The sequence below is a fragment of the Canis aureus genome, chromosome 13, assembly GCF_053574225.1.
Source record: "Canis aureus isolate CA01 chromosome 13, VMU_Caureus_v.1.0, whole genome shotgun sequence".
Taxonomy (NCBI): Eukaryota; Metazoa; Chordata; class Mammalia; order Carnivora; family Canidae; genus Canis; species Canis aureus.
In genome coordinates, this window is record NC_135623.1 from 30,194,850 (window position 1) to 30,220,155 (window position 25,306).

Genomic DNA, 25,306 nt, shown 5'->3' on the forward strand with positions numbered 1-25,306 from the left:
GCCAGAAATCTTAATGTTTCTAAATGGATTTGAAGAATAGCAAACCTTCAGGTATTTTATAAATTCTCTGACTTTGGGTTGTGGCAAAGTGTAAAAATGAGAGACATATCTTTGAACGATCAATTCATATAAAGTTGTAGAGAGCACAGTACCATCATTTGTGTGGTAGTCGCCCAGTCTGTCACTTCATGGTTCATCTATCTTTTTCTGGGACTGTAGATATTGGTTTCATATACATTCTAATCTCATCTGTGTCTTTTGATATTTACATCAAACACTTATAAATATCCATTCTTTCAACACAGATTTTTTTGAATGCCTATTATATGTTCAATGATTGTACAGATTAGAATAGAGCAGTGAACAAAACAAGACAAAATAAAAAATCCCAGCCCATGTGAATCTTTCTGTACAATGGAGAGGGAGGTATGTGACAAACAAGTAAATTAATAAAGGACTAACTGTGTCAGATGGCGGTAAATGGTGTGAGATAAAACAAAGAAAATGAAAGAAGAGGGAGAGTGTATATGTGCAAATAACAAGGTTAGGGAATACGTCCATGAGAAGAAAACATTTGAGCAAAAGGAAGAGGGAAAAGAAAATGCAACAGATTAGGTCTGGCTGGTTTAAGAGGCCATTTTACCTGAACAGAATGGGCTGAAATGAAAGAGTAGGAGATGATTTCCAAGAGGTCAGGAAGGTGGTAGTGGAGATTGCACATGGCTTGTAGGCCACTGAGACTTTGATTTTATTGTAAGTAGGGTGCATAGCCATTGAAGTAGAATATTAACTTGAGCTGATTACATTGTAACAGGTCACTCAGGCTGCCATGTTGAGTATAGACTGAAGTGGATCGAAGGCAGGAAGAGGATCAGTCACAAGACTATTGTAACAGTCCAGTGAGAGATGATGGTTGTGTGAATAAGGAAGAGCCATGAAGATTGTGAGAGGAGGTCACATTATTGATGTATTTTGAAGTTGGAAATCATAGGTTTATAGCTGATTCGAATGCCGTGTGAGTGTAATGGAGGTACCAAGGACAGCTCCAAGGCTTTTGATATAAATAACAATAATGGCCTTGGGGAGAGCTGGGATGTGTAAGACTACAAGAAAGTCTGGTTTCTTGGGGGTGGGAGGATAACAGGAAAACAGTCTTGAACATGTTAATTTTGAAAATATGCTAATTTTCCAGGCATCTGGCAATCAGGACATAGGATATGCTGGATATATAAATTGGGAGTCATAAGGCAGTGGGTGGATTTTGGAGCCATGAGACTGCATGAACCTAGCAGGGGGAGTGAAGGCAGATTGAAAAGGGAAGGCACTACAAGTCTGGGGAGAAGTAGAGCCAATGAAGGAGCTTGAGATGAGGGTAGAAAGTAGAAATGAATGAAAATCAGAAGAGTAAAGGGTGCTTTTAGCCAAGTGAAGAATTACTCCAGGGAATAATTGTATCCAGTGCTGGGTTCAACAACATGGAAGTCGGCAATGACTTCGGTAAGAACAGGTTTGATGGGATGTTACAGATAAAGTATGTAAAATGGCTCAAGAGGGAATGGGAAGAAAAGAACTGAATACATGGAGTAGAGTCAACTCCAATAACAACTAGTTAATTATATATAAAAATATTTAAAAAGATAAAAATGCATAATTTAAAATAGGTAAAAATGAAAAAGTCGCCAATACAGATAATTTTATTTTATTTTTTTAAGATTTTATTTATTTATTCATGAGAGACACAGAAAGAGGCAGAGACACAGGCAGAGGGAGAAGCAGGCTTCCTGTGGGGAGCCAATGTGGGACTCGATCCCAGGACCCTGGGATCATAACCCAAGCCGAAGGCAGACGCTCAACCACTGAGCCACCCAGGTGCCCTGGATAATTTCACTTTTATTGCAATAGAGTGGAAAGTGAAAGATTCTAAATATTTCACCTTCGCTGGTAAGATGATTAGGCAATGTTACAAATAAAACATCTCCTTGTATCTTTTGCAGTAACTTTCAAGCCCTCTACTAAATAGATGAAGTGATGTCACGTCTAGGAAGAACTGAACATACAGAGAAAGAAAGATTCCCACATTCACATAGATACATTCACACTCACAGACACAACACCAAAATAAGATGGGGAAAATTTAAAGTAATGATTTTGAGTATTCCCATATGCTAAGAGTGTAGCAATTCATTATTCATACCCACGTCTAAAGCTATTTAAAGTTAGCAGCCTAAAAGTTTTAAAAATTCATTAAAAACTATAGAAAGTTTTTACTCTATCTGTGACTTGATACCAAATTTTCTTTTCATACATATTTAAAGGGTTGATGAAGTAAACTATTTTTGCCTTAGTGGACATGTTTCATAACTAATGTAATGCATCCCAAATTGTGGTCTTCTGAAAAGATGTAAAGATTAGATGCCATTAGAGGAGATTTGGAGAAAGCCTCTCAGAAGCAGCATCCAGAAAGCAAAGACTGAAAGCGCTATGAATCACTTACCTCCCTAATGTCCCTTTGATATTTAGTGTTCATTTCTTCTGTTTTAATGAGATCCTTTCTTGCTGTCTCTGCTTCCTGCTCCACCTCGCCCACTCGGGAAGAAAGGGCCGCTAAACGTTCTTTCATTTGAGCCATTTCATAGTTTTGCTTTTCAAGCAATTCTTGTAGTTCGACTATTTGACTCGTTTCATCAGTTGAGTCTATAGAGCCATTGGACAAACGCTGCAGGAAACAAAAAAGAAATGGCACTCAGGATTTTTTTTTCATCTTTAATTTAAAATCCATGTACTTAAATGAAACTGATACACCTTTCACACTGAGAAAGAAGAACTCTTAACTAGTTTTGAAGAAAAGCTAACTTTTTAGGAAAACTCTTTTTTTTTAGGAAAACTCTTAATTGATATTAAAATATAAAGGTAGATCAGTAATTCTCAAATAGGTTGCCAGATGCATTTGAACCAGAAGTTTTATATATATATAAATATAAATATATAAATATATATATATATACATATATATATGCACACACACATTAATTTAGAACAAAACACTGGTGTATCCTCAACATTTAGTAAGTGGCAGCTATATTTTCTCAATTATATTCAAAATTTATTGTGAACAATATATTTATATAAACAGCATATTAGTACTAAGTAATAAGAAAGAACACAGAACCTGTAAGATTTTCTATTTTTATTCAAGATCCTGTGTGCATTTGCAGGTTTTATTTTCAATGACACTCAGAAAAAGAACTTACACACATTTTTCTTTCAAAGAAGGTTATTCCCGGTGTGAATCTGACCTAGCTGGAACAAAGGTATAATGTAAAAAAGCCTTGATTTCTATAATGCTAAGAACATAAAAGTCATGAGTGCACACAACCCACAGGAAGGAGGCTTAAAAGGACTACATACTTTGAGACTGGTTTGTCCCCTTGCTGCCTAGAAACCAGGGTGACCCATGTCTTCAGAAGCACATCCTTCTAGCTAGCTGCTAGCTGCATGGGAGAAGTTTTATGGTGAAGACAGTGAAACAACTGGGGAGAAACAGCCCTAAAAGCAAAATGGCACAACTTAAGTTGAAATAAGAAAATGATGATGCACTTTGCTTTAATATAAATGCGAATAACAAATGCCAAATTAAAAAAAGATAAACAAGAAAAAAAAAAAAGAAATAGGAAGATGAGAGAGAGCAAAGAAAGAACAGTGGAGTTGCTAGAGTGCTTCTTTGGAAAACATGAATCTGTTTTGATACAATAGATACACCAAGAAACAATTTGAACATCCTATAAGTTTTATGTTTTCTTGTTTTCAATATATGCAAGGAGAGTTGACAAGCCATGTTACATTAGTCTCAGAGATGCGACATCGACATCATGATTCCACAGCTCGATATGTCATGCTGTGCTCTAAATTTTTTTCTTATGCCCTGTCCATTCCTGAGAATCCCTAGCTGAACTGAGGTGTATAGGAATAGACAAAACGGACATGTGCATGTTTCTCAAACATCTAACATCACCTCAGTTTACCACATGCTTTGACACAAACCACCCCCTTCTGTGTTATAATTTTCTGATTCTCAGAGGCCCCTCCTACCACTTCACATCATGCACAAACCCTAAACCCCACCTGACACCCACTACTTGTCAACAAACTTCAGATCTTATCAAGTAACCGGTCGTAGCATTTACGCAATTCATGACTAACCTATAAAACTGGCCTACATTTTTTCTTAGTTTTCTCTTTGTTTTAGGCCATTAATAAAGTTGTGACCTAAACCCCTATTCTTCTACAAGCCCTGTGTTTTTTATTGTGTGATTTTTGCATAGCTCGTTACTTTTCAGAATGCAAATGATACATTAGAACAAAATTGACTTCAGGTGAAGAAGAAAGAGAACAGAAAGCAGCATAAAAGCAGTGAGAATGACAAAACAGAGAGAAAGGGAATGTGGACAAATGGCAAGAAGTGTTTAAAACGTTCAATAACCAACACCTGGAGAAATAGCCTGGAAAATCTAACTTAAAACAGCAGAAGAGATGGAGATAGTCTTAAGATGGTATCTAAAGAAGCCAGGTCTACAGACCTAATACCTTGAAGATACTTCTGAGCTCTTACACTGCACACAGTGAACGTCTAATCATCTAGTAGCAGAGGTAGGAGGTGTTGCAAATATGTAAAAACATCAGAGATGTTGCTGAGGTCCAGATACTTCTTCAAGCGTCTCTATTCCCCTCAGGGCTGCAATGGCTGCTTGCTGAGGGATCAGAGGTAAGAACTCTTTCCAAAGTTATGTCTGTCCCTGAGGCGATGTCACATACAATGTAGAGGTACCAGAAAGCTAAAGAAAAACCAACTTTCTAGACAGCTTTTATGGGCATGAAATGCAAAACAATGCAAAAACATTGATAATGACCATTATACAGACACAAATATCTGTACATGGAACTGAGAAAAGCCAGTTTATGATCATTAGGCAGCGACTGAGAATTGATTTAGGGAAGAAGGCTAGGGCCAATTGCCAGTCACTTATGTCCAAATTTGGTATAACGGAGGTGTGATTTGACAGGGTTTTGTGTTTTTTTTTTAAATATATATAATAGCAAATATTTTTGGACTCTGTATACGACTCGCAAGTAATGAAGCAAGCTTAAGCTTTAATAGAACTTCTCCTTCCTCATATTAAGGACTTTCTCTAGTCAACTTAAAAAAAGACAATATTTGGAAACTAAAAAATCACTAGAAAACAAGTGTTTGCTTTTAAGAAATGTTATATATAACTAAAAAAAAAAAATACACTTAGGATTCTAGAGCCCTAAAGAACTTGGGAGGAATTGAGACTCAGGGAATCACACAGAGCCGATTTGAATTAAAATGTAGAACTTTGAATTCCCAGTTCAGTTCATCTAACCTTTACCATATTGCCTTTACTCAGAACATGTAAATCAACAGAATATAATTATACATGCTATACAGTAAGACAAGTACCAAGAATGTAGTGTGTGTGTGTGTGTGTGTGTACACAGTATATTCAGTATAAACACACACATTCAACAAACACTTGTTCAGTCAACTGAATCATGCTAATTTTCTAATTAGAAAAATGATTATTCCAATTCTGTGCACCTGAGGTCCATTAAAATCTTGTTTAAAAATTGCATATTTTTAATGGGCTCAAGGTAAGAAAAATTTAATTAAATATAAACAGTAATCAGGCAACTAAAATAAAACACTTAAAATGTTAACCTTTTTCATTTCTTTAGCAACAGATGTACACTGCGATGTCTTCACACTACATTGATATTTGGGACTATCCATGGGAAAATGTCTGAAACCCCAGTTTTTTTCTGAAGTGTTTATAAGTCATTTATGCTTAAAAATATGTAACATTTCATCTATTCAACCCTCCTGAAATATATTTTATGATGAGCTTAATATATGTTTTCATAATTTTACAGTAAATGTTCCTATAAAAACTATGGTTTATATCCTAGAAAAATAATACGACTTTTGTTCCAAATCTTTGTTATGTAGACTTATCTTTCAAATAAATTGTGGATTTTAACTGAAATGACAAATTACTGAATTAAAAGAAAACTCAGTGGTTATTTTAAATAGCTTTATTGGATATAATTTGTATTCGTAAAATTCAATCATTTAATATTGTCAATATTATATTAGTATCATGTCAATAGTGTTTGGTATACGGAAAGAGTTGTACTATCAACATAATCTAACTTGGAGAACATTTTCATCACCTCAAATAGAAACCCTTCACCCATTAGCAGTCACTTGCAGCTGACCCCACCTCCAGCCATAGGTACCACTTACCTACTTTCTGCCACTATAAATCTACCCTTTTGGTACCTTTCACATAAATTGAATCAGAATAGATAGTCTTTTGTGACAGACTTTATTCACTGAGCGTAACATTTTTGAGATTTATTCATGCTGTAACATGTTATCAGATTTTTTTATTGCTGAATAGTATTCCATCATGTGGATATACTATATGAAATATACTAAATGAAATATTTTCATTTCCTTGATGGTGCTGTTTGAAATGTAAGTGTTTTTAATTTCAATAAAGTACAATTTATCATTTTTCCCATTTATGCCTTGTACTCTTGGTGTTGTTTCAAGAAATTATTTCCTAACACAGGGTTATGAAGTCTTTCAAATGTTTTATTTTAAACTGTAGAATAATATACTTAAATTATTAAATTATTAAATTTCAAATGCAATAAAAGCTCAAATGTAAGAATTTTATACATATATACACATATATACATTCATTCAAAAAATATGTATTGAGCACTGAGCAAAAATATTATAATAAGCAATAACCATAGCCCTCCACTTCCTATTCCCTTGTCCTTCCCACCAAGACCTGCCCTCGATGACCTCTCTCCTTCTATTCTCTAACTTGCTATCTTGCTTCAGCCACATTGGCTACCTCACTGTTCCTTTAATAAGTCAATCACTCTTCCACGTTGCAGGCTTGGCTTTAGTTTTTCCTACTGACTGAAAGGTTCTTCACAAGTACTCCACATGGCTAACAACCTCAACTATTTCAATGAAGCTGACCCTGATAACCTTATTTAAAAGGGCAGATTGTCCCTACCTCCATGTCTCCCAAGACTCCTAATTTTGTGTGTGTGTGTTTCTCTACTTTTTCTTTTCTTCAGCATCACCTTCTAACATACTAGATGATTTACTTAAGTATATTTATTGTTTATTGTCTGCTAACTTCCTCCAACTTGCTAGGTCATAAGCTTCAGCAAGGAAAGTGCCTTTCTGTTATCTTTTTGTGTATCCCAAGTACCTAGAATGATGACTGGCACATGATGGTTATGAGATAGACTTTTGTTGACTGAATAAATATTGATAATTTGTGACTCTAGTGACTTAGAACAGCATCTTCCACAAAAACATATTTGTTAAATGAATGAATGAATGAATGTTTCCATTAATGAGTAAGATGAGTTTTAGGAAAAACAGTAAGGATTCAAAAAGAAAGAAAATATGGAAACAATATTTTCAGCCATCATTGCACAAAGTTTATGAAAAAATGTTTTCATAAAAGGCAAATATAAAATAAAACTTAGCCTTTTTTGCCCTGTTTTAAAGCATAATACAGATGAATTATCTTTATGGTAGACAAAGCTGATATAAATTAAGGAAACCATTATTATAAATGCATATTAAGATAAATAAATGACAGAAATATACAGTTTACAAAACAAAACAAATGAAGTGAATGAAGTCCCAGAATCCTACCATGTCATAGTCATAGTGCTTTTAAAGATAATCTTGAAATAAAGCCAAGAATTTAGACATGTTCTTCCATTTTCTATCAAGGAAATACTGGAAATATGGCTCTCTTTGTATATGATAATCATCTACAAAATAACCTTACCATTAATATTTTTTCCATCCTACTTCTAGCTTCAGTATTTATTTTAAAAATACTGTAACATCTTTTTAAAAAAAGTAGTAGTCTAGTTAGTTAAATCACTAATGTACTCATTTTCATTGTGCATTTTATGATGTCTTAATGGTTATTGCTGATTTTGAGCATATTTTAGTGGTCATACATTGCTCTTCTACTCCACCAAAGAAGAGCAGTTTATGAAACATAACAAAGAATAATCTGCACATTTATTTAAAGTGGTAAAATAATGCCTGTTGAATGTACAGAACAGAGTGCATTTAAAGTACTATTTTATATTGGCTTAATAATTAAGTTCCCCTTGGACATCTACTTTTTGTAGAATGAATAAGTGGTTGACCTCCCCGTACCCCAAGAAGCTTTTATATTTGACAGATGATATTTTTTCCAGTTTTATTGAGATATACTTGATATGTGATATTGTTTAAGCTTAAGATATACAACATGCTAATTTGATTCATGTATATATTGTGAGATGATTGCCAAATAAGATTTGTTAACATACATCCATTACCTCACATAATTACCATTTCTTTTTTTATAGTGACAATATTTAAGATCTGCTCTCTTAACAACTTTCAAATATACAATAAAGTCTTCCTAACTATAGCCACCACTGAAGCAGATAATTTAATCTTCATTATGAACATAGTTCCATACTTGATTCATCCATTTGACACCTCCTTTCCCATGTTTTTCATGTCTAAACCACAAGGGCTTGATTCTCTCCTAAAGAATTTCAAGTAGATCTCTTTTTCTCTGATGCATTTTACTTCACATGGTTTATTAATCTCTCCAGAAAAAATAAGAAAACGTGAGGCCAAAAAGTAGAAAGTAAGAATTTATCTTAACATTAATTAAATCCAGAAGTTAAAGGCACAGATACACCTAAAACTTATACAACTTAACACTAAAAACACATAATCCAATAATTAAATGGGCAGAGTACTTGAATAGGTTTTTTCCAAAGAAGATATACAGATGGTTTCCAGACACATGGAAAGATGCCCAGCATCACTAATAATCAGAGAAATGCAACTCAAAACTCCAATGAGAAATCACTTTACACTGTCAAAATGGCTAAAATTTAAAAAAAAAGAAAAATAACAAGTGTTGGTGAGAATGTGGAAAAGAAGGAACCCTCATGCACTATTGGTGAAAACATGAACTGGTGCAGCCACTGTGGAAAACAGTAGGGAAGTTTCTCAAAAAAATTAAAAATAGATTACCATATAATCCACTAATTCTACTACTGGATATTTATTCAAAGAAAATAAAAACACTATTCCAAAAAGATATATGTATCCCTTTGTTTATTGGAGTGTTATTTACAATAGCCAACATATGGAAAAAAACGCAAGTGTCCATCCATAGATGAATAAATAAAGAAGATGTGGTATAGGGGTGTTTGGATGGCTCAGTCGGTTAAGGAATCTGCCTTGATTTCTGCTCAGGTTATGATCTGAGGGTTTTAAGATCAAGCCCCACATCAGGCTTCACACTGGGCATGGAGCCAGCTTAGGATTCTTTCTCTCCCTCTGACCCTCGCTGGGCCCTGACTGTCCCCACCTCTCTCTCTCTCTCTCTCTCTCTCTCTCAAAAAAAAAAAAAAAAAAAAAAGAAATATATATATATATATATATCTATATCTATATCTATATATCTCCCATTGTGTATACACATAACCACATAACTATATATATATATATATATATATATATATATATATATATATGCCACACAGACACACACATACTGGGCCATTACTCAAGCATAAAAAAAGAATGATATCTTGCCATTTGCAACAACATGGCTGGACCTAAGTGAAACAGAGCCAGTAGAATGCTAAGTGAAATAAGTCAGGAGGAGAAAGACAAATACCACATGACTTCATTCATATGTGGAATTTAAGAAACAAATGAACAAAGGAAGAAAAAAAAAGACAAAAAAACCTCAGAATTTTAAATACAGAAAACATACTGGTGTTTGCCAGAGGTGTGTGGGGGGAAGGGTGAAATAGATAAAGGAGATCAAAAGTACAAAGTACACTTATCTTTTTTTTTTTAAGATTTTATTTTATTTATGAGAGAGAAAGAGCCCGAATGGGGGGAGGGGTGCAGAGACGGGGGGAAGCAGACTCCCCCTGAGCAGGGAAACCAACATGGGGCTCCATCCAGGGATCCTGGGATCATGACCTGAGCCAAAGGCAGAGACTTAACTGACTGAGCCACCCAAGTGCCTCTATCTTGATAAGCACTGAGTTATGTATAAAATTGTTGAGTCATTATATTATACACCTGAAACTAATATAACACTATGTATTTCATTATACTTTAATAAAAAAAATGGATCCCACTCCAAACCATATCCAATGGTGCGGTCCAGATGTGTAATTGTTTTTAACCTCCCTGAGTAATTGTATATTTAGTTGAGGTTAAGAACTACAGATAAGTATTGGCCAGGTATTTTACTAGTTACTGTAAACAATTTAGTCAGCAAACCTAAAAAACTGTCTGGCATAAAGAGGGAAAGAATTTTTTATGTATTGTTTATTTATTTCTTTCTTTATTTAAAGATTTTATTTATTTATTCATGAGAGACACACAGAGAGAGACAGAGAAAGAGAGAGAGAGAGGCAGAGACACAGGCAGAGGGAAAAGCAGGCTCCATGCAGGGAGCACGATGTGAGACTCGATCCCAGGTCTCCAGGATCAGGCCCTGGGCTGAAGGCGGCCCTAAATCGCCAAGCCACCCGGGCTGCCCAGAGGGAGAGAATTTAAAATAATAAAGTAATAAAATGATTGGTGAAATGAATGTAATAAAAGATATGATAATATATCTCAAAAATTAGTATTCTTTATTCTAGTGCCAGCTAATTATTTTAAAATATATTAGTGTTTCAGATGGAAAGACAACTATCTCTTATTTTTGAAAGATGGTAAGAAATAAGTTTCTATAACAGAGTTGACTGAATATTGCCCTACTTAGAAAATTTCTAGACCAAATGACCTCTTATAGTTACTTCCTCATTAATCATTTTATTATTCAACATTGAGATTTCCAAAGTCATTATGACACAAAAATACCTAGAAATTTTATTTAATTAAAATATCTGGCTGATGAGCCTTCACTTGTCAGTTCTTTAGTATAATGTGATCAATTATGTTTCATTAATAATTATAAAATATACATTCCTGTACATTCTAAGCCATTTTTAACTTCCATCAAATTCGAAAGCAAGAATATTTTAACCTGAGGAATAACTGTTACTCTGAAGTTCTAATATTCTCATAATTTTTAAACTAGAATATTCATTTGCTATATCTGGTATATGTGGCTTGATAGAAATACATTTCATTTTGTAGTGTCTTGAATCTAGATGAAATATGAGGAATTTCTATTCAATATTCTCATGACTGATATTCATAACACTCGGAAATGTAAGAAGTAGCTATTACCCATATTATATGGGTATGAATATATGAATAGATATGATTCATCTATAAAATTCTTAAATAATCTAGTTAGAAGATATAAAGATATATGTGTACAGTGGGGATTTTTGTTTTTTGTTTTTCATTTTTGTTTATAACTGAAAATTTTGAATTCCTTCTTTGTTTAGCTATAGAATTTGGAAGTAACATTAGAAAGGATCTTTTATTCTTCCACAGGAATCACTCAGCACTCCTTTTAGATATGTAAATGTAAGGCAAGTAGGTACCCCTCTGCCCTCAAAAAAGAATATTTAATGAAACCTTGACAAACTGTCTCTTCCAGTGACTCTTGATATAAAAGAGGATAGCAGGAGGGTAATTTGCGTAATTACCAGGAAACCTCAGGGCAGAAAGGAAAAACAAAACTGCTTTCCTTTCAATTTTAAAGTTCAGTGTTATTCTGAGTTATCCTATAAACTAAGACAATTGACTGGATCAGAAAGATTTCCAAGAGTTCGTGAGAAGAACCTACATGTGGGAAGTGGGAGTGTACACAGGGATCTGAGTCCAATGCCGAATATTACACATGGTTCTAGCTCAGTGTCTGGCTGAGTCTGGAAGACCTTCCTGGCTCAGTCATCTTGATGAGTTTGGGAAACTAGGTGTAAAACTAGGCCTCAAAGTGGTGTCACCTGTAGAAGGAGGAATTATCCCTGAAAAAGCACTCTGACATGGGATGTCACTACTCTACTGTTGGTGGAACTCAAAAACGGGCCAATGACTGGTATAGAAGATTTCATTTAGCCTGTATGTCAGTGGGCTATTTCAATGGTACATAGAAACCAATGGCATCTGGTTCTGAGGGGCCATCTATTTTCAAAAATGATACTTTGAAAAAAAAAAATGCTTACTTGCAACTTTATGACATTTTCTAGTTCTCTTTTCACAAAACAATGTTAAATGTTAAATGAACATTTAATGTTCATTGTTAAATGTTAAATGAACAAAACAAAAGCAAATAAAACAAACTGGTGCTTCTGACCTGATTAAGTTTTAGGGGTTCTTGGATAATTGAGGCAGAGCAATGGTGCTACCAGATTTACTGTTCATTGGGTCACTTGAGTCCTTTTGCAGTCAAGTTAGTCAAAAGAGGGCTCAACTTATCTGTAGATGAGCTCATTGGATCTTATCTAATCAGATCATAACTTAAATATGTAAAGAATTAGTAACCAGTGTAAATATAATAAATGTAAACCAAGATTTTTTTTTGTTTTTAAATTTAAATTAAAAAAATTAGGGATCCCTGGGTGGCGCAGCGGTTTGGCGCCTACCTTTGGCCCAGGGCGCGATCCTGGAGACCCAGGATCGAATCCCACGTCGGGCTCCCGGTGCATGGAGCCTGCTTCTCCCTCTGCCTGTGTCTCTGCCTCTCTCTCTCTGTGTGTGTGACTATCATAAAAAAAAAAAAAAAAAAAAAATCTTTAAAAAAAATTAAAAGATTTATTTATTTATTTTAAAGAGAGAGAGGAGCATGGGGAGGGGCAGAGGCAGAGAATCTCAAGCAGACTATGTGCTGAGCACAGACCACGAGATGGGGCTCCATCTCCCGACCCTGAGATCATGATCTAAGCCCAAACCAAGAGTTGGATGCTTAACTGACTGAGCCACGCAGGTGTCCCTAAAATTTTTAAAATTTAAAATTTGATTTTTGTTGGAGAAGTATGCAGATGGTTAAAACACAAAAATTTAAGCCCTAGGTAAAGAAAAATAGTTCATCATCAGAATATCTATCAATGAAATTATCATTCTAAGAGATAAATAGGTTGTATTCTTGATAATAATTCTTAGAAAACTTATAATAGGCAGTTCCAAATCTGAGAAATGGTTACTATGGAAAGCACCACAATACTATGGAGCAGCATTATCATTAAAGTCTAGATCATTATAATTCATAAAGCTTGACTTTACAAAGTCAAGGATGCCACTTTCACCCATGCTACTCCATAGTGTACTGAAGTCCTGAATATTGTATTGAACATTGAAGTCTTGGGCAATATATAAGAAATAAAGAAATAAAAATTGGTTGCAGGGGGAGATAAAATAGAATAAAAACGTTCTAAATTCTTTTTAATTGTTAGAAAAGTCTAAGATGACAACAAACTCTTGAAACCAATAGTTAGCAGGTTTGATAGATGCCATATCAATACCGAAAAATCAACAGCATTTTCTATGCCATTATTAATCAGAAAAACTATGAAAACAATTAAAATAGCAACAAAATGGCTAGGAATAAATAATCTTCAAGATCTCTATGTGAAAAATTAACAATTTTATTGAAGAACAGTAAATAATACATAAAGAAATGGAGACAGAAGCCATGTTACAGATGGTAAGACGGTATACCATAGAGGTGACTATTCTCCCCTAAATTAATATATTAACTAAATAATTCCAATAAGATCTTAATAGAGTCTTTAAATGGGATCTGAGAAGTAAATATTATAATTAAGCTCTAAGAATTAAGATGTATAAAGTAATAGTAGTTAAAATAGTGTGGTACTCATTTATTTATGTATTGAACATACACTTATTAAGAGCTCACCATGTGTCAGGAGGTGTTCTAGAAATTTGAGCCTCATCAGGAATAAAACAAAGATCCTAACCCTCGTGAAGTTTATTCTTTAGCTGGAGTGATAGACAATAAATTATGGACAATATAAATAAACAAATTATATGCCATGTTAGAATATGTTATGGCATTTCAACAAAGGCTTGGTGGAGGTGAGGGAGATAGCCATATAGATAACTGGGAGAAGGGCATTGTAGGCAGAAAGAAGAACAATTTAACAGGAAGCCTGTGCTGCTGGAGTGGAGTCAGAGGTGAAGTCGGGAGACAAAAAAGGGCAAATCACAATGTAAAGCCTTGAATAAATGGGAAACATCTGCAGAATTTTGAGCAGACTGACCTGTTCAGACTTAGGTTTTAAAACATCAGTCTGAGTCAATGCTATGTTGAAAATAGACTGTAGGGATCCCTGGGTGGCACAGCGGTTTGGCGCCTGCCTTTGGCCCGGGGCGCGATCCTGGAGACCCGGGATCGAATCCCACGTCGGGCTCCCAGTATGAAGCCTGCTTCTCCCTCTGCCTCTCTGTCTCTGCCTCTCTGTCTCTCTCTGTGTGACTATCATGAATAAATAAAATCTTAAAAAAAAAATAGACTGTAGAGGGCATACTGGAGAAGCAGAGAGCATGGCCAGAAAATAATTACAATAATCCAGGTGAGAGACAGTTGATAGTGGTTCAGAATGGAGTGATCAAATGGAGATGGTAAGAAGTGGCTAGATTCTAGATATGTTTTGAAGGTAAGGCAAATCCGATTTCTTTACAGTTTGATGTGGGGTGTGAGACATAGGGAGGACGTGAGGATGACTTGATATTCTTCACCTTGAGCAACTGGAAAGGCAAAGTTTCCATCACCCGAGATGTGGAAGATGCAGCTAATTTTTGGGGGTGGGGGATACAAGAGATAAGTTTTTGACATCTTAGGTTTGCAATATATTTTAGATGTACAATTGGAGATGTTCAATACGTGGTTGGATAAATGTGTTTGGTTGTAGAGTCTAAAGTAGAGGTAAGGGTCTGTAAATCATTAGCATACAGATACTAGTTAAGATTATGAGACTGATGGCAATCAAGAGAAGAAATGGAGAACTGAGCCCTGGGTCACTCTGACATTAAGAAGTTGGGAAGAAGAATATGGTCGAAGAAAGGAAGGAGACTGAGACAGAGCCACTGGTAAAGTCAGAAAAAACAAAGGGAGTGTACTTTCCTGCAGTGTCAGTTAAAAAAAAAAAAAAAAAGGTGGAGAGGAACCGAGGAGGAAAGAGTGATCTACTAGGACATCCACCACAACAAAAGATCAGAACTGGTCATTGTATTTACCAACATAAAACTAGTGATGAGAGTAACAGGAATGGTTTCCATGGAGTGGTGGGACAAAGACCTTATTGGAATAGATTTATAAGCAGACAACCCCTTCAAAGAGTTTTGTGGCAAAAGGGAGCCAAAAATAGAGCAATAGCTGATGGTGGAAGTAAGGTCAGGAGAGACTTTTTATTTTTTAGTTGGAAGAATTGTGTATGTTATAGGAATGGGATAAAGGAAAAAAATGACAAGGAGAGCACACTAAGAATTGCTGGGGGGAGCACAATTGACTAGATGATTGCTGGAGACATCAACACAGGGAACAACAAAGTTGTCTTTGTCTAAGTTTCAGTTTTGAATTTTTTAAACGTTCATGCTCAGTCTTATAAGTTCTTTCATGCTTTTAGGCACACGGACACATTTAAGACTTTGCTTAAAGCGAATACTCTTCTATCTTGAAATCCATGAAATCAGGTAGCTGATAACGCTGCCTTTCTTCACCCACATTCACTTTAATATTTGGGTACTTACGCTATTTACGTCAGCTCCTCCTGTTCACAAGCTCTAAGACGCTGAGCCAGTAATCTTTGCTCTACAAACCTCACAGAGTTATTACAGGGATCCAATAAAACAGCTGTGTAAAAGCACTTTTGGAAAGCTGTTAAGGGCTTTATATCAGTTATTTATCTTGTTCTTATTGGTGTGTAGCCTTTGTTAATAAGATTTCCACACAAACTTGAAGAAGGGTTTGCCTATCTATAAAAGGCCAGAGCCAGCACTTAGGAATATTCTTCAGAATACTCGTCCTGGCATATGCAATTTCCCTGCAGATAAAGGGGATTTCTGGTCATACAAGTATTCAGGAAAAGCTGAATACCACTTGCCTTGGAGCTTGACAATATAAAAAATAAATAAATAAAATAAAAATAAAAATTCTAATGAATACTACAGTAAAGATGTTAGTTCAAAAAATATCTAGCACAATATTTCCTAATATTCTTGTCCTAGGAATTCTCTTTTTGGGCGAGTGTATTGTGTAAAACACACCAAATTCCTGGCAAACTAGTGTTTCATGAGAAATGATAAGATGGATAAACTCTATAAAAGTGAAAAATAGAAATAGGTCAACTGGAGAGCATCTGAATAATAGACTTTAAAACTTTCCTGCATTGGCTCAGCAGATGAGACAATACATAGGGAAGGAAAAGTTCTCGTTCTGTTTTATACCACTTTAAGGGAGCAAATCCCTGGTATAAATAAACACTCAAATTATGACAATAGGTTGGAAATAAACGAACATAGTTTCTGTCAAATTCTGTGAATCAGTATTTTAAAGTCTGAAATATCCTACTTCAGCAAAGGTGTGTTTTTTTTTCTTCTGCCCTCATATCTGGGCTGATAATATAAATGATACCGAATCTGGTCTCTAAGATAGACAAGTCCATTCCCCTTTCTCTTCCCATCTAGTAAGGCCATAGTTAAAGCATAAAAACGCAGTCACTGCATTCAGAGAGAGATTTATTTTGAGCTTAATGAGTTCTCACACAACACTGGAAGATTTTTATTTCTCATTTTTGCCATCTCATACAGAAGATGCCTGACTTTTGGTCACAAGCCTTTTCTCCAACTCAGCTACTTTAAAACGGATATGGCAAGCTTCATGTCCATATGAATGAACCATGGCATGTCCTAAACTTGGGCCCTCTCCTAGCTAATCATAGACCTCTAAGCCACTCCAGCCATATGTATCTAGGGCTATACTTGGCCGAAGATGGCAAATTCATTAATCCCATCCCTTCATTAATGCCATCCCTTCAGTTGGCTTCACTGCTTGAAAATTCAAATGAAGAATAAAAGAGAAGTGTACACATTATTACAAGTTACTATGAGAAATTAGATTACAATATATATGGGATTGATGCCCCTAAGAAAATATTCTGTTAGGGCTATTCGGATGCAAATAAATCCAAATGATAATTATCTTTGATACAGAGAAGAAATTGGGGCTTAAACAATAATGCATAAAATAAGCCACAGTTGACAACAACTAAATTTCTGGAAGAACAGTTGTTGGCAGTAGTTGACACATTGTGAGGAAGGAATATAAAAATGGCCAAAACGCAGTTAATACATGGAAGTCATCCCATGGATGACAGCTTTCAACCAGAACTTAGCAAAGGATTCTAAAAGAATGTCATTTGTGACAAATTATGTTTATTAGTATTTTTAAATAGAAATATGGGGGGATCCCTGGGTGGCTCAGTGGTTGAGTGCCTGCCTTTGGCCCAAGGCGTGACCCTGGGGTCCCAGGATTGAGTCTCACGTCGGGCTCCCTGTATGGAGCCTGCTTCTCTCTCTGCCTGTGCCTGTGCCTCTCTCTCTGTGTGTCTCTCATGAATAAATAAAATCTTTAGAAAAAAAGAAATGTGGCATATCCATAAGCCAAATCCTTAAATGTACATCTTTCAGCTTTGTGTGAGACTCTAAGAATTTTCATATTATGATGTTTCATTATAGACCATAAAGCATGATGAAATAAAATCCTTTTGTCATCATTGAGGATCATATTGCCTATTTTTTTGCAAGTGCCTATTTTTACCATTGGCTGTTCATCTAAAACATAGCAGTGTATTGCTAGAAATCCACAAGACTCTTAATTTTGGTAAAGGCAAATGTCATATTTCATTTTTTGTAACACTTCAGTTCAATGTCCTTCATGACCAAAGTTCTATATTGCAAACATTACACACTTAGTTCCTAGAGTTTCTGATCTGAGGATTATTCTTGCCACTTATTCTTCATTTTGTTTTGTGGATTTTTTTTTTTTTTGGCCATAGTTTTTCTGCCTATCAGAACTAAAAATGTAAATAAAAATCCATTTCTGATTTTGTATTTCTTTAGCTTTTGCGTTTACATATTACTGTTGCTTCAGTTGTTATGATACATTTTGATCTAAAAACAGTCATGAATGACTGTTTGATGACATCTGTTAATGTCAGATTCTAAGAGAAGAGAATAACAAGAACAATGGGGAACAAGCAGCTCATTTGGAGTACTTAGGTTCAAAGTGAGGATGACAAGCCAAGGAAGCTTGAGAGGGGAGCTGAATGTATTGCACGTGGTAACATATGCCTCACAGGTTGTGGGGTCACTGACAAATCAGCTGCCTCCTTCACTCTTAGCTCTGTGAAGAATTAATGTTCCAGTCACTGATGAATAAGAAATATCAAAATGTACTGCACATGGCAGGATGTAACTATTGTTTTGTGAGACTTCTGTTTCAGTTTTACACATCCATGCAAATAGATGTAATACGCTGTTGAGGAAAAAGCTGAAATTAAATGTATTTCTTACAGTGGATAGCAGACAGGTGTGTCCCTAGCATCTGGGGTGGGGGAAGGGCATGGCAAAACAGCAAAGAGAGGTCCACATACCATAAATCTAAATATTGAATGATTATAAATCAAGTCAGCAAACTGTCCAGTAAAAATACAACCTACTGTATTCCTTGAAAATACACCTTCACATTGACTTTTAGACCAGATTCTAAATAATAATTCTCCGTCTCCTTGAAGTTCTACGCCAGGACTCTCTTTGTCAGATAAGGCCCCTCACCTGTAGTCTGTTCCCCTTCTCTTTCTAGTCTCAGCTCTTCCAGAATACTGATCTGGGTTTGCTTGAATAGACACCTCAGCCAACACTTTCAAATTTTGCAGAACCCCAGCAAACAAGCATCCTTTGGCCACTGCTTCAACTAGGAAGGGGTGCATGAGATGGCACGCAGACTGTGGACATGGGTCCTGGGAAGAAGTCAAGAAAGGCCCTGGAGGCAAGTGAAGGGCCGTCTGGTTGGAAAGTCTGGGCTTCCAGGTACCTGGCATGTGGTCAAGAAACAGTGGTAGTGTGGTTCATGGGTTTACCGTGCTCTCTGGTCTCCCAAACATCTCACCCTGTAGAGAGGCACAGAGGGCCACAGCAAGGCCCACCCAATCACGGTCCCCTCTTGCCCAGACTGAAGAGCCCTACTTGTACTGATCAAAATTTTGGAATTCCATTGCCTTGGAAAATCTGTTCAGAGTGAAAAAAATCACTGGGAGAAGTCGGGGGAAAAATTTAAAGGAAAACAATTTTTAAGCACACTCTTGAATAGAATGAAATAATCACCTCTAAAGAACAAATGAATATATGTAATAATAAAAGAAGAAAAGATAAGAAAATCTAAGAATGAGTTAGAATGAATTTTTAAAAAATCAACAGTAACACCTATAGAAATTATGCAGGCGTGTGACAAGGAATGTGAAAATATATATTGTCTGGAGGTGAGAAGACCAGGGTGTGGTTCTGCTCTGGACAAATGAGTCATTTAATCTTTCAAAGTAAGCCTCAATTTCATTATCAGTAAAAATAAGAAAGGAAACATCTCTACTTCAGAAGTCTGATGTGTGAAATAATGACAAATGGAGACATAATTGTAGTGCGAATGACTTTTTTTTTTAAAGGTATCTAATCAAGATGCTCCCAAGTTAAAACACTCCTCTATCTTCCCATTGCTTTGAGTATACCATTAGACTCCTTTTCTTTTTTTTTTTTAAGATTGTATTTATTTATTCATGAAAGACACACACACACACAGAGAGAGAGAGAGAGAGAGAGAGAGAGGCAGAGACATAGGTGGAGAAAGAAGCAGGCTCCATGCAGGGAGCCCAATGTGGGACTCGATCCCGGGACTTGATCCCGGGACTCCAGGATCACGCCCTGGGCTGATGGTAGGTGCTAACCCACTGAGCCATCCAGGGATCCCCTACTATTAGACTCCTTACCACAGCCTACAAGTACTTCGATGATCTGGCCTGTTCACTGCTGTGCCCTGTCTCCTCCTGCACTCTCCCTTGACCACTTGGCTTCCATGACTCTATCATCCTTCCTTCCCAAGAATGTGCCAAAGTAGCTCTTTTCCTCCCGTGGTGCATTTGCACTGAGTCTTTCTTCCCTTTGCCTCAAAAACTCTAAGCTTTTCCATGTGCTTGAATCCGTGTCCTCTTTCAGGCTTCAGTTCAAACCCTACCCAATAAGAAAGTGCTTCCTTGCCATGTCTATTTAACATACTTCACATCTGCCCTTGATCACATTCATGCCTCTTATATGCACTTGTTTATTGCCTGGGCCCTTACCCGCCTTGTTCATGACTACATCCCAGCCACCTAGACCAGAACCTATATCCTAGCATCATCTATAAGGTTGCCACTAAATATTTATTGAAAAACACATGACTATGAAAACATAGTATTAATAAATATTCTAACCACCCTATTTATTGCTTGTAATCAAGTTTTGCTATTCCTAGTCAGCATCTCTACCCTTTACAACAAAGCTGTAAGTTGCGTAGGACTATTTACCAGTAACTGAAGATCAGGGAGGTTAAGGTGCAAGGCCACACAGCTAGTAACCGGCAGAGATGGAATTAGAATTCAGGTGGACAGACATCAAACAAATTCCATGCTGCCTCTCTGACACCTCTCATCACACTTAATTTATTTCTTCTTTAAACTCCAGTATCCTTTTTTATAAGATTTTATTTATTTATTCATGAGAGACACAGAGAGAGGCAGAGACACAGGCAGAGGGAGAAGCAGGTCCATGCAGGGAGCCTGATGTGGGACTCGATCCCAGGACCCCAGGATCACGACCTGAACCAAAGGCAGATAGATACTCAACCACTGAGCTGCCCAGGCATCCCTAATATCATTTTTGACACTGCTTATTTATCGTGTTTTGTAATATTAATGGGGGCATGATTATTTTTCACCCTAGTTTCTCAACAAATTTATTACAGAGACGATGTCTTCTGAACATCCTACTTATCCACATCACTTAGCAAATATTTGCAGCTGCAAAAAATAATTGGAAGTGGAGAATATATGAGTCAGGAGCATTATTATCTCCATTACAAGAGCAGTGTGTTTATTGCAAAATTTCACAAATTAATTCCCCTCTAGAAAGCAACAGGAAGACAGTTATTGAGCCCAGTTCTGAACTTTTAGTAAGGCAAAATTTAGCGTTCTGAAAATTTTTATTATCCTATGAGTATTTATGTTCTTCTAGAGCAACTGATTAAATTCATGTCCCACAGAAACATTTAAACTAGTTTCAGTTAAGATTATTTTTTCTTTTAATTTTTTGTTTTTAAAATGTTGATAATAATTACACAGATTTTCTATGAGTAATAAGGCCTGTTTCAGAGTGTGCTTTTCTTGAGACTATTTTTATCAACTATTTTGTCAACAGAATTCTCAAGCCACCGACATAAAACATCTGTTGGCTAATAACCCACCCTGACTATGTAATTTAAGCAACTTTACTACTCTAAGTAAAGGGTAATCCTTGTGACTAGGATTTAAAAGTCACTTTCTGGCAGTTCCATAGTATCTAACAATAGTTTTGTATATTTCTCCCCAACAACCACTTCACAATTTATGCATTAATACTACATTCTTCACTGAATATTCAATGCAAAGACACTCCCCAAACTAATATTTCCTTTTTTTTTGTTTGAATATCCATTTAAACAATTCCCAATACCCACCATTTGCTTCAACGTGGATGGAACTGGAGGGTATTATGCTGAGTGAAGTAAGTCAGTCGGAGAAGGACAAACATTATATGTTCTCATTCATTTGGGGAATATAAATAATAGTGAAAGGGAAAATAAGGGAAGGGAGAAGAAATGTGTGGGAAATATCAGAAAGGGAGACAGAACATAAAGACTGCTAACTCTGGGAAACGAACTAGGGGTGGTAGAAGGGGAGGAGGGCGGGGGGTGGGAGTGAATGGGTGACGGGCACTGGGTGTTATTCTGTATGTTAGTAAATTGAACACCAATAAAAAAAATAAAAAAAAAAAAAACAATTCCCAATAAAAAATTAAGTGGTAGGATTTATTTAATTTATTTTTTAAAAGATTATTTATTTATTCATAGAGACACACACAGAAAGAGAGAGAGAGAGAGAGAGAGAGAGAGGCAGAGACACAGGCAGAGGGAGAAGCAGGCACCATGCAGGTAGCCTGACATGGGACTCGATCCAGGGTTTCCAGGATCACACCCTAGGCTGCAGGCGGCGCTAAACCACTGTGCCACTGGGACTGCCCAAGTGGTAGTATTTAAATTACAATCCTGTAACACTTGCTATTCAATGGTATTGATATTCTTTATTTTTTTATTGTTTTTTATTTTTTATTGATATTCTTTAAATGATCATGAGACAGAGAATAATTTTGAAAAGGAAAGACAAAAAAAAAAGAAAAGGAAAGACACTTATAATGTTTATATGTGTAAATTAGAAGTATTTATATAAGGAAGATTAATATAGTAATTGGGATATTATTAGAAGATTAATATGGTAATTATTTACTATATAATATAGTAATAATATAGATATCATTTCATGTTTTGTCTATAATGTCAGCAGTTAGAATATTGTGGGGATCTAACATACAGCATGGTGACTATTATCAGCAGTATTGTATTATATATTTGAAAGTTGCTGAAAGTGAATCTAAAATGTTCTTAGCACATGCACACACATACACATAAAAGGTAATTAGGTGAGGTAATTAATGTATTTATTAACCTTATTGTGGTAATTTCTTCACAATACATACATGTGCTAAATCATTGTGTCATATACCTTAAACTTACACAATGCTGTGTGTCAATTATATCTCAATAAAACTGAAAAAAAAAGAATGGCAGGCAAAGAAATGTGATATGAATGAATGAATGAATAAATAAATACAAGAAAATAAAGCTGATGGTAGCCATTGGGAAATGGATGAAGTAAATGAAGAATAGTAAGAAGTACAATCTTCCAGTTATAAAATAAATAAGACACAGGGATGTGATACAGAACATAAAGAATATAGTCAATAATATTGTAAATATTTTGTATGGAGACAGATGGTCACTAGACATTGTGGATCATTTTGTAGGGTATATAAATATCAAAATCACTGTGTTGTACACCTAAAACAAATAATATTGTATATCAATTATGTTTCAATAAAAAAAACCCTTAAACTTTCAAAATACTTTCTTGAATGACATCTCAGGAGTAATATGAATTGAAACAGGTCATTTACTTTAAATTAGAAAAAATATATATATGTATAATATGTATTTCAGGCTTACATTGGAGGCTAGGGGCATACTATTTTGATAATACTAGTGTATGATTGTTTCAAAGCATTTGGAAATCATTCTTCTTAAAATTACGGGAAATTGGGGAAAAATAATATAAATAATTACAATGTTTAAAAATCTTTAGTTACATCCATAAGGAAGAGTAAGTTAGCAATGGCACAGAATTTCTCTTCTATACTGGCTGAAATGCCTTCTCTGAGAACTAAAAGGCAAAGAACGTTAGGGACTGAGTATTTATGTCACCAACTACTCAGAATCCTCAGAATCTGTAGAAACAAACATCTATTATACATAGGTCCTCCCTGATACTATAACCAGTTTCTGAAAGTTAATCTGACATGAATTGTCTTACATTTTATAATGCCTGGATATTTAGGGGTTATATGTTTAAAAAACATTTGAAAAAAAATGTGTGTGAGAGTACTCTCCTCTCCTTTAAAGTACTAGAAGAACACTTTGAATATCAAATAGTTTGTTAGGAAATAGACAAGATCTCAACTTCTTTATGACCTTTCAAAGACATATTTCTTTAATTCTTTTCTGGATTAGCATAAATACAGCACTGTTAAAAAAAAAACCTACAGTATTTTGTAGACTTCTAAGAAAAAGACTTTATGACCACAAAGCCCATTTTTATACCCAAACGAGTATGATTCTATAATTCTCTGTTAAAACGCATAGCCCTGTATTACTGATGACATAATTAAAATGAAATAATAATAGAAAACTACATGCTAGTTTCCTAAACTGAGTTTTGTGTGCAAACACTTTATTCTAAAGAGCTTGGTGGTTTATTTACTGAATTAATGTCAATTTATTTATCTGAAGGGATGAGAAATACTTTTATCCAAATTTGAAATACACCTCATGAAATCTAGCTGTCAGACTAGTTTATTTTTAAAATTCAGTTTGAGATTTCTATAAAAATACATGGGTAAAGGCTGAAATGGTGAAGCCTTAAATTAAGAGCTATTTGCTTCTCAGCCAGCAGAATCGATGGCAGTCTCAGGAAATTAGTCTGGTTGCCTTGGCTTCCTTTGTTTCTATACTTGAAGGAGAAAACTTAAGAAGCCCCTCCATTTGTTTCAACTGGATATATCAGGAAGTGTTCAGTGTATGTGCAGCTAAGAAGTCTGGGGTGTTGTTTTGTGGTCCAGTCACTTGCTTCTTAATCCGTATGTTCTAAAACCTCTTGGCATTCACGATGACATCATTTTAGCTACCTAATTCATGCAGTCTTGATGATTAAAGAATTCAACCATCCAAAGATGTGACTGGCAAATATCCCTGCAGATTGTCTAAGTCTCAGGCACAGAATATGCAAAACCTATGTAATCTTTATCTGCTTCCAGACCAACCCGCAACTGACCTTCCTTTTGTGCTGGAACCAAATGGGTTAGCCCAGAAAAGGGGCCAAATAGACTGCTGGTTTCTAGCCTGGGTGGAAGCTGCAACCAAAGGAAAATTGTTCCCTTCTAAAAAATAGTAAAAGTCTCAAGACTTCAGCTATCCTTATATGTAATTTCCCATCAACAGGAGTACTGTTAGGACCTTAAACACACGGAAAATACTAGATCAAATAGGAGATTACCAGAAAATTTTGCAGTGATAAACCATACATTAGTCACCAATTGTACATAATAACTATTTATAAATCACAGTTATTGTTATTGTACTTAAAAAGTCCTGGATAAAAAAAAAAGTCCTGGATATATACTACTGGCATACCTATCTGTACAGATATATTTTCAATTACTTATGTTCAATTAAATATGGAATTGGACTATTTCAGAAAATCAAACTGACAC

The 25,306-nt window shown here is 35.5% G+C and overlaps 1 protein-coding gene across 18 annotated transcripts in view; it reads right to left on the reverse strand.

Annotated features, from left to right (window-relative positions):
* Positions 1-25,306, reverse strand: part of PPFIA2 (PPFI scaffold protein A2) — a 475,838-nt gene that overhangs the window by 115,625 nt on the left and 334,907 nt on the right. For all 18 annotated transcript variants that reach the window (XM_077845638.1, XM_077845653.1, XM_077845643.1 and 15 more), the window contains one exon: positions 2,495-2,716. In XM_077845638.1, coding sequence (XP_077701764.1) covers positions 2,495-2,716 — 222 coding nt within the window. The remainder of the gene's footprint in view (positions 1-2,494; positions 2,717-25,306) is intronic.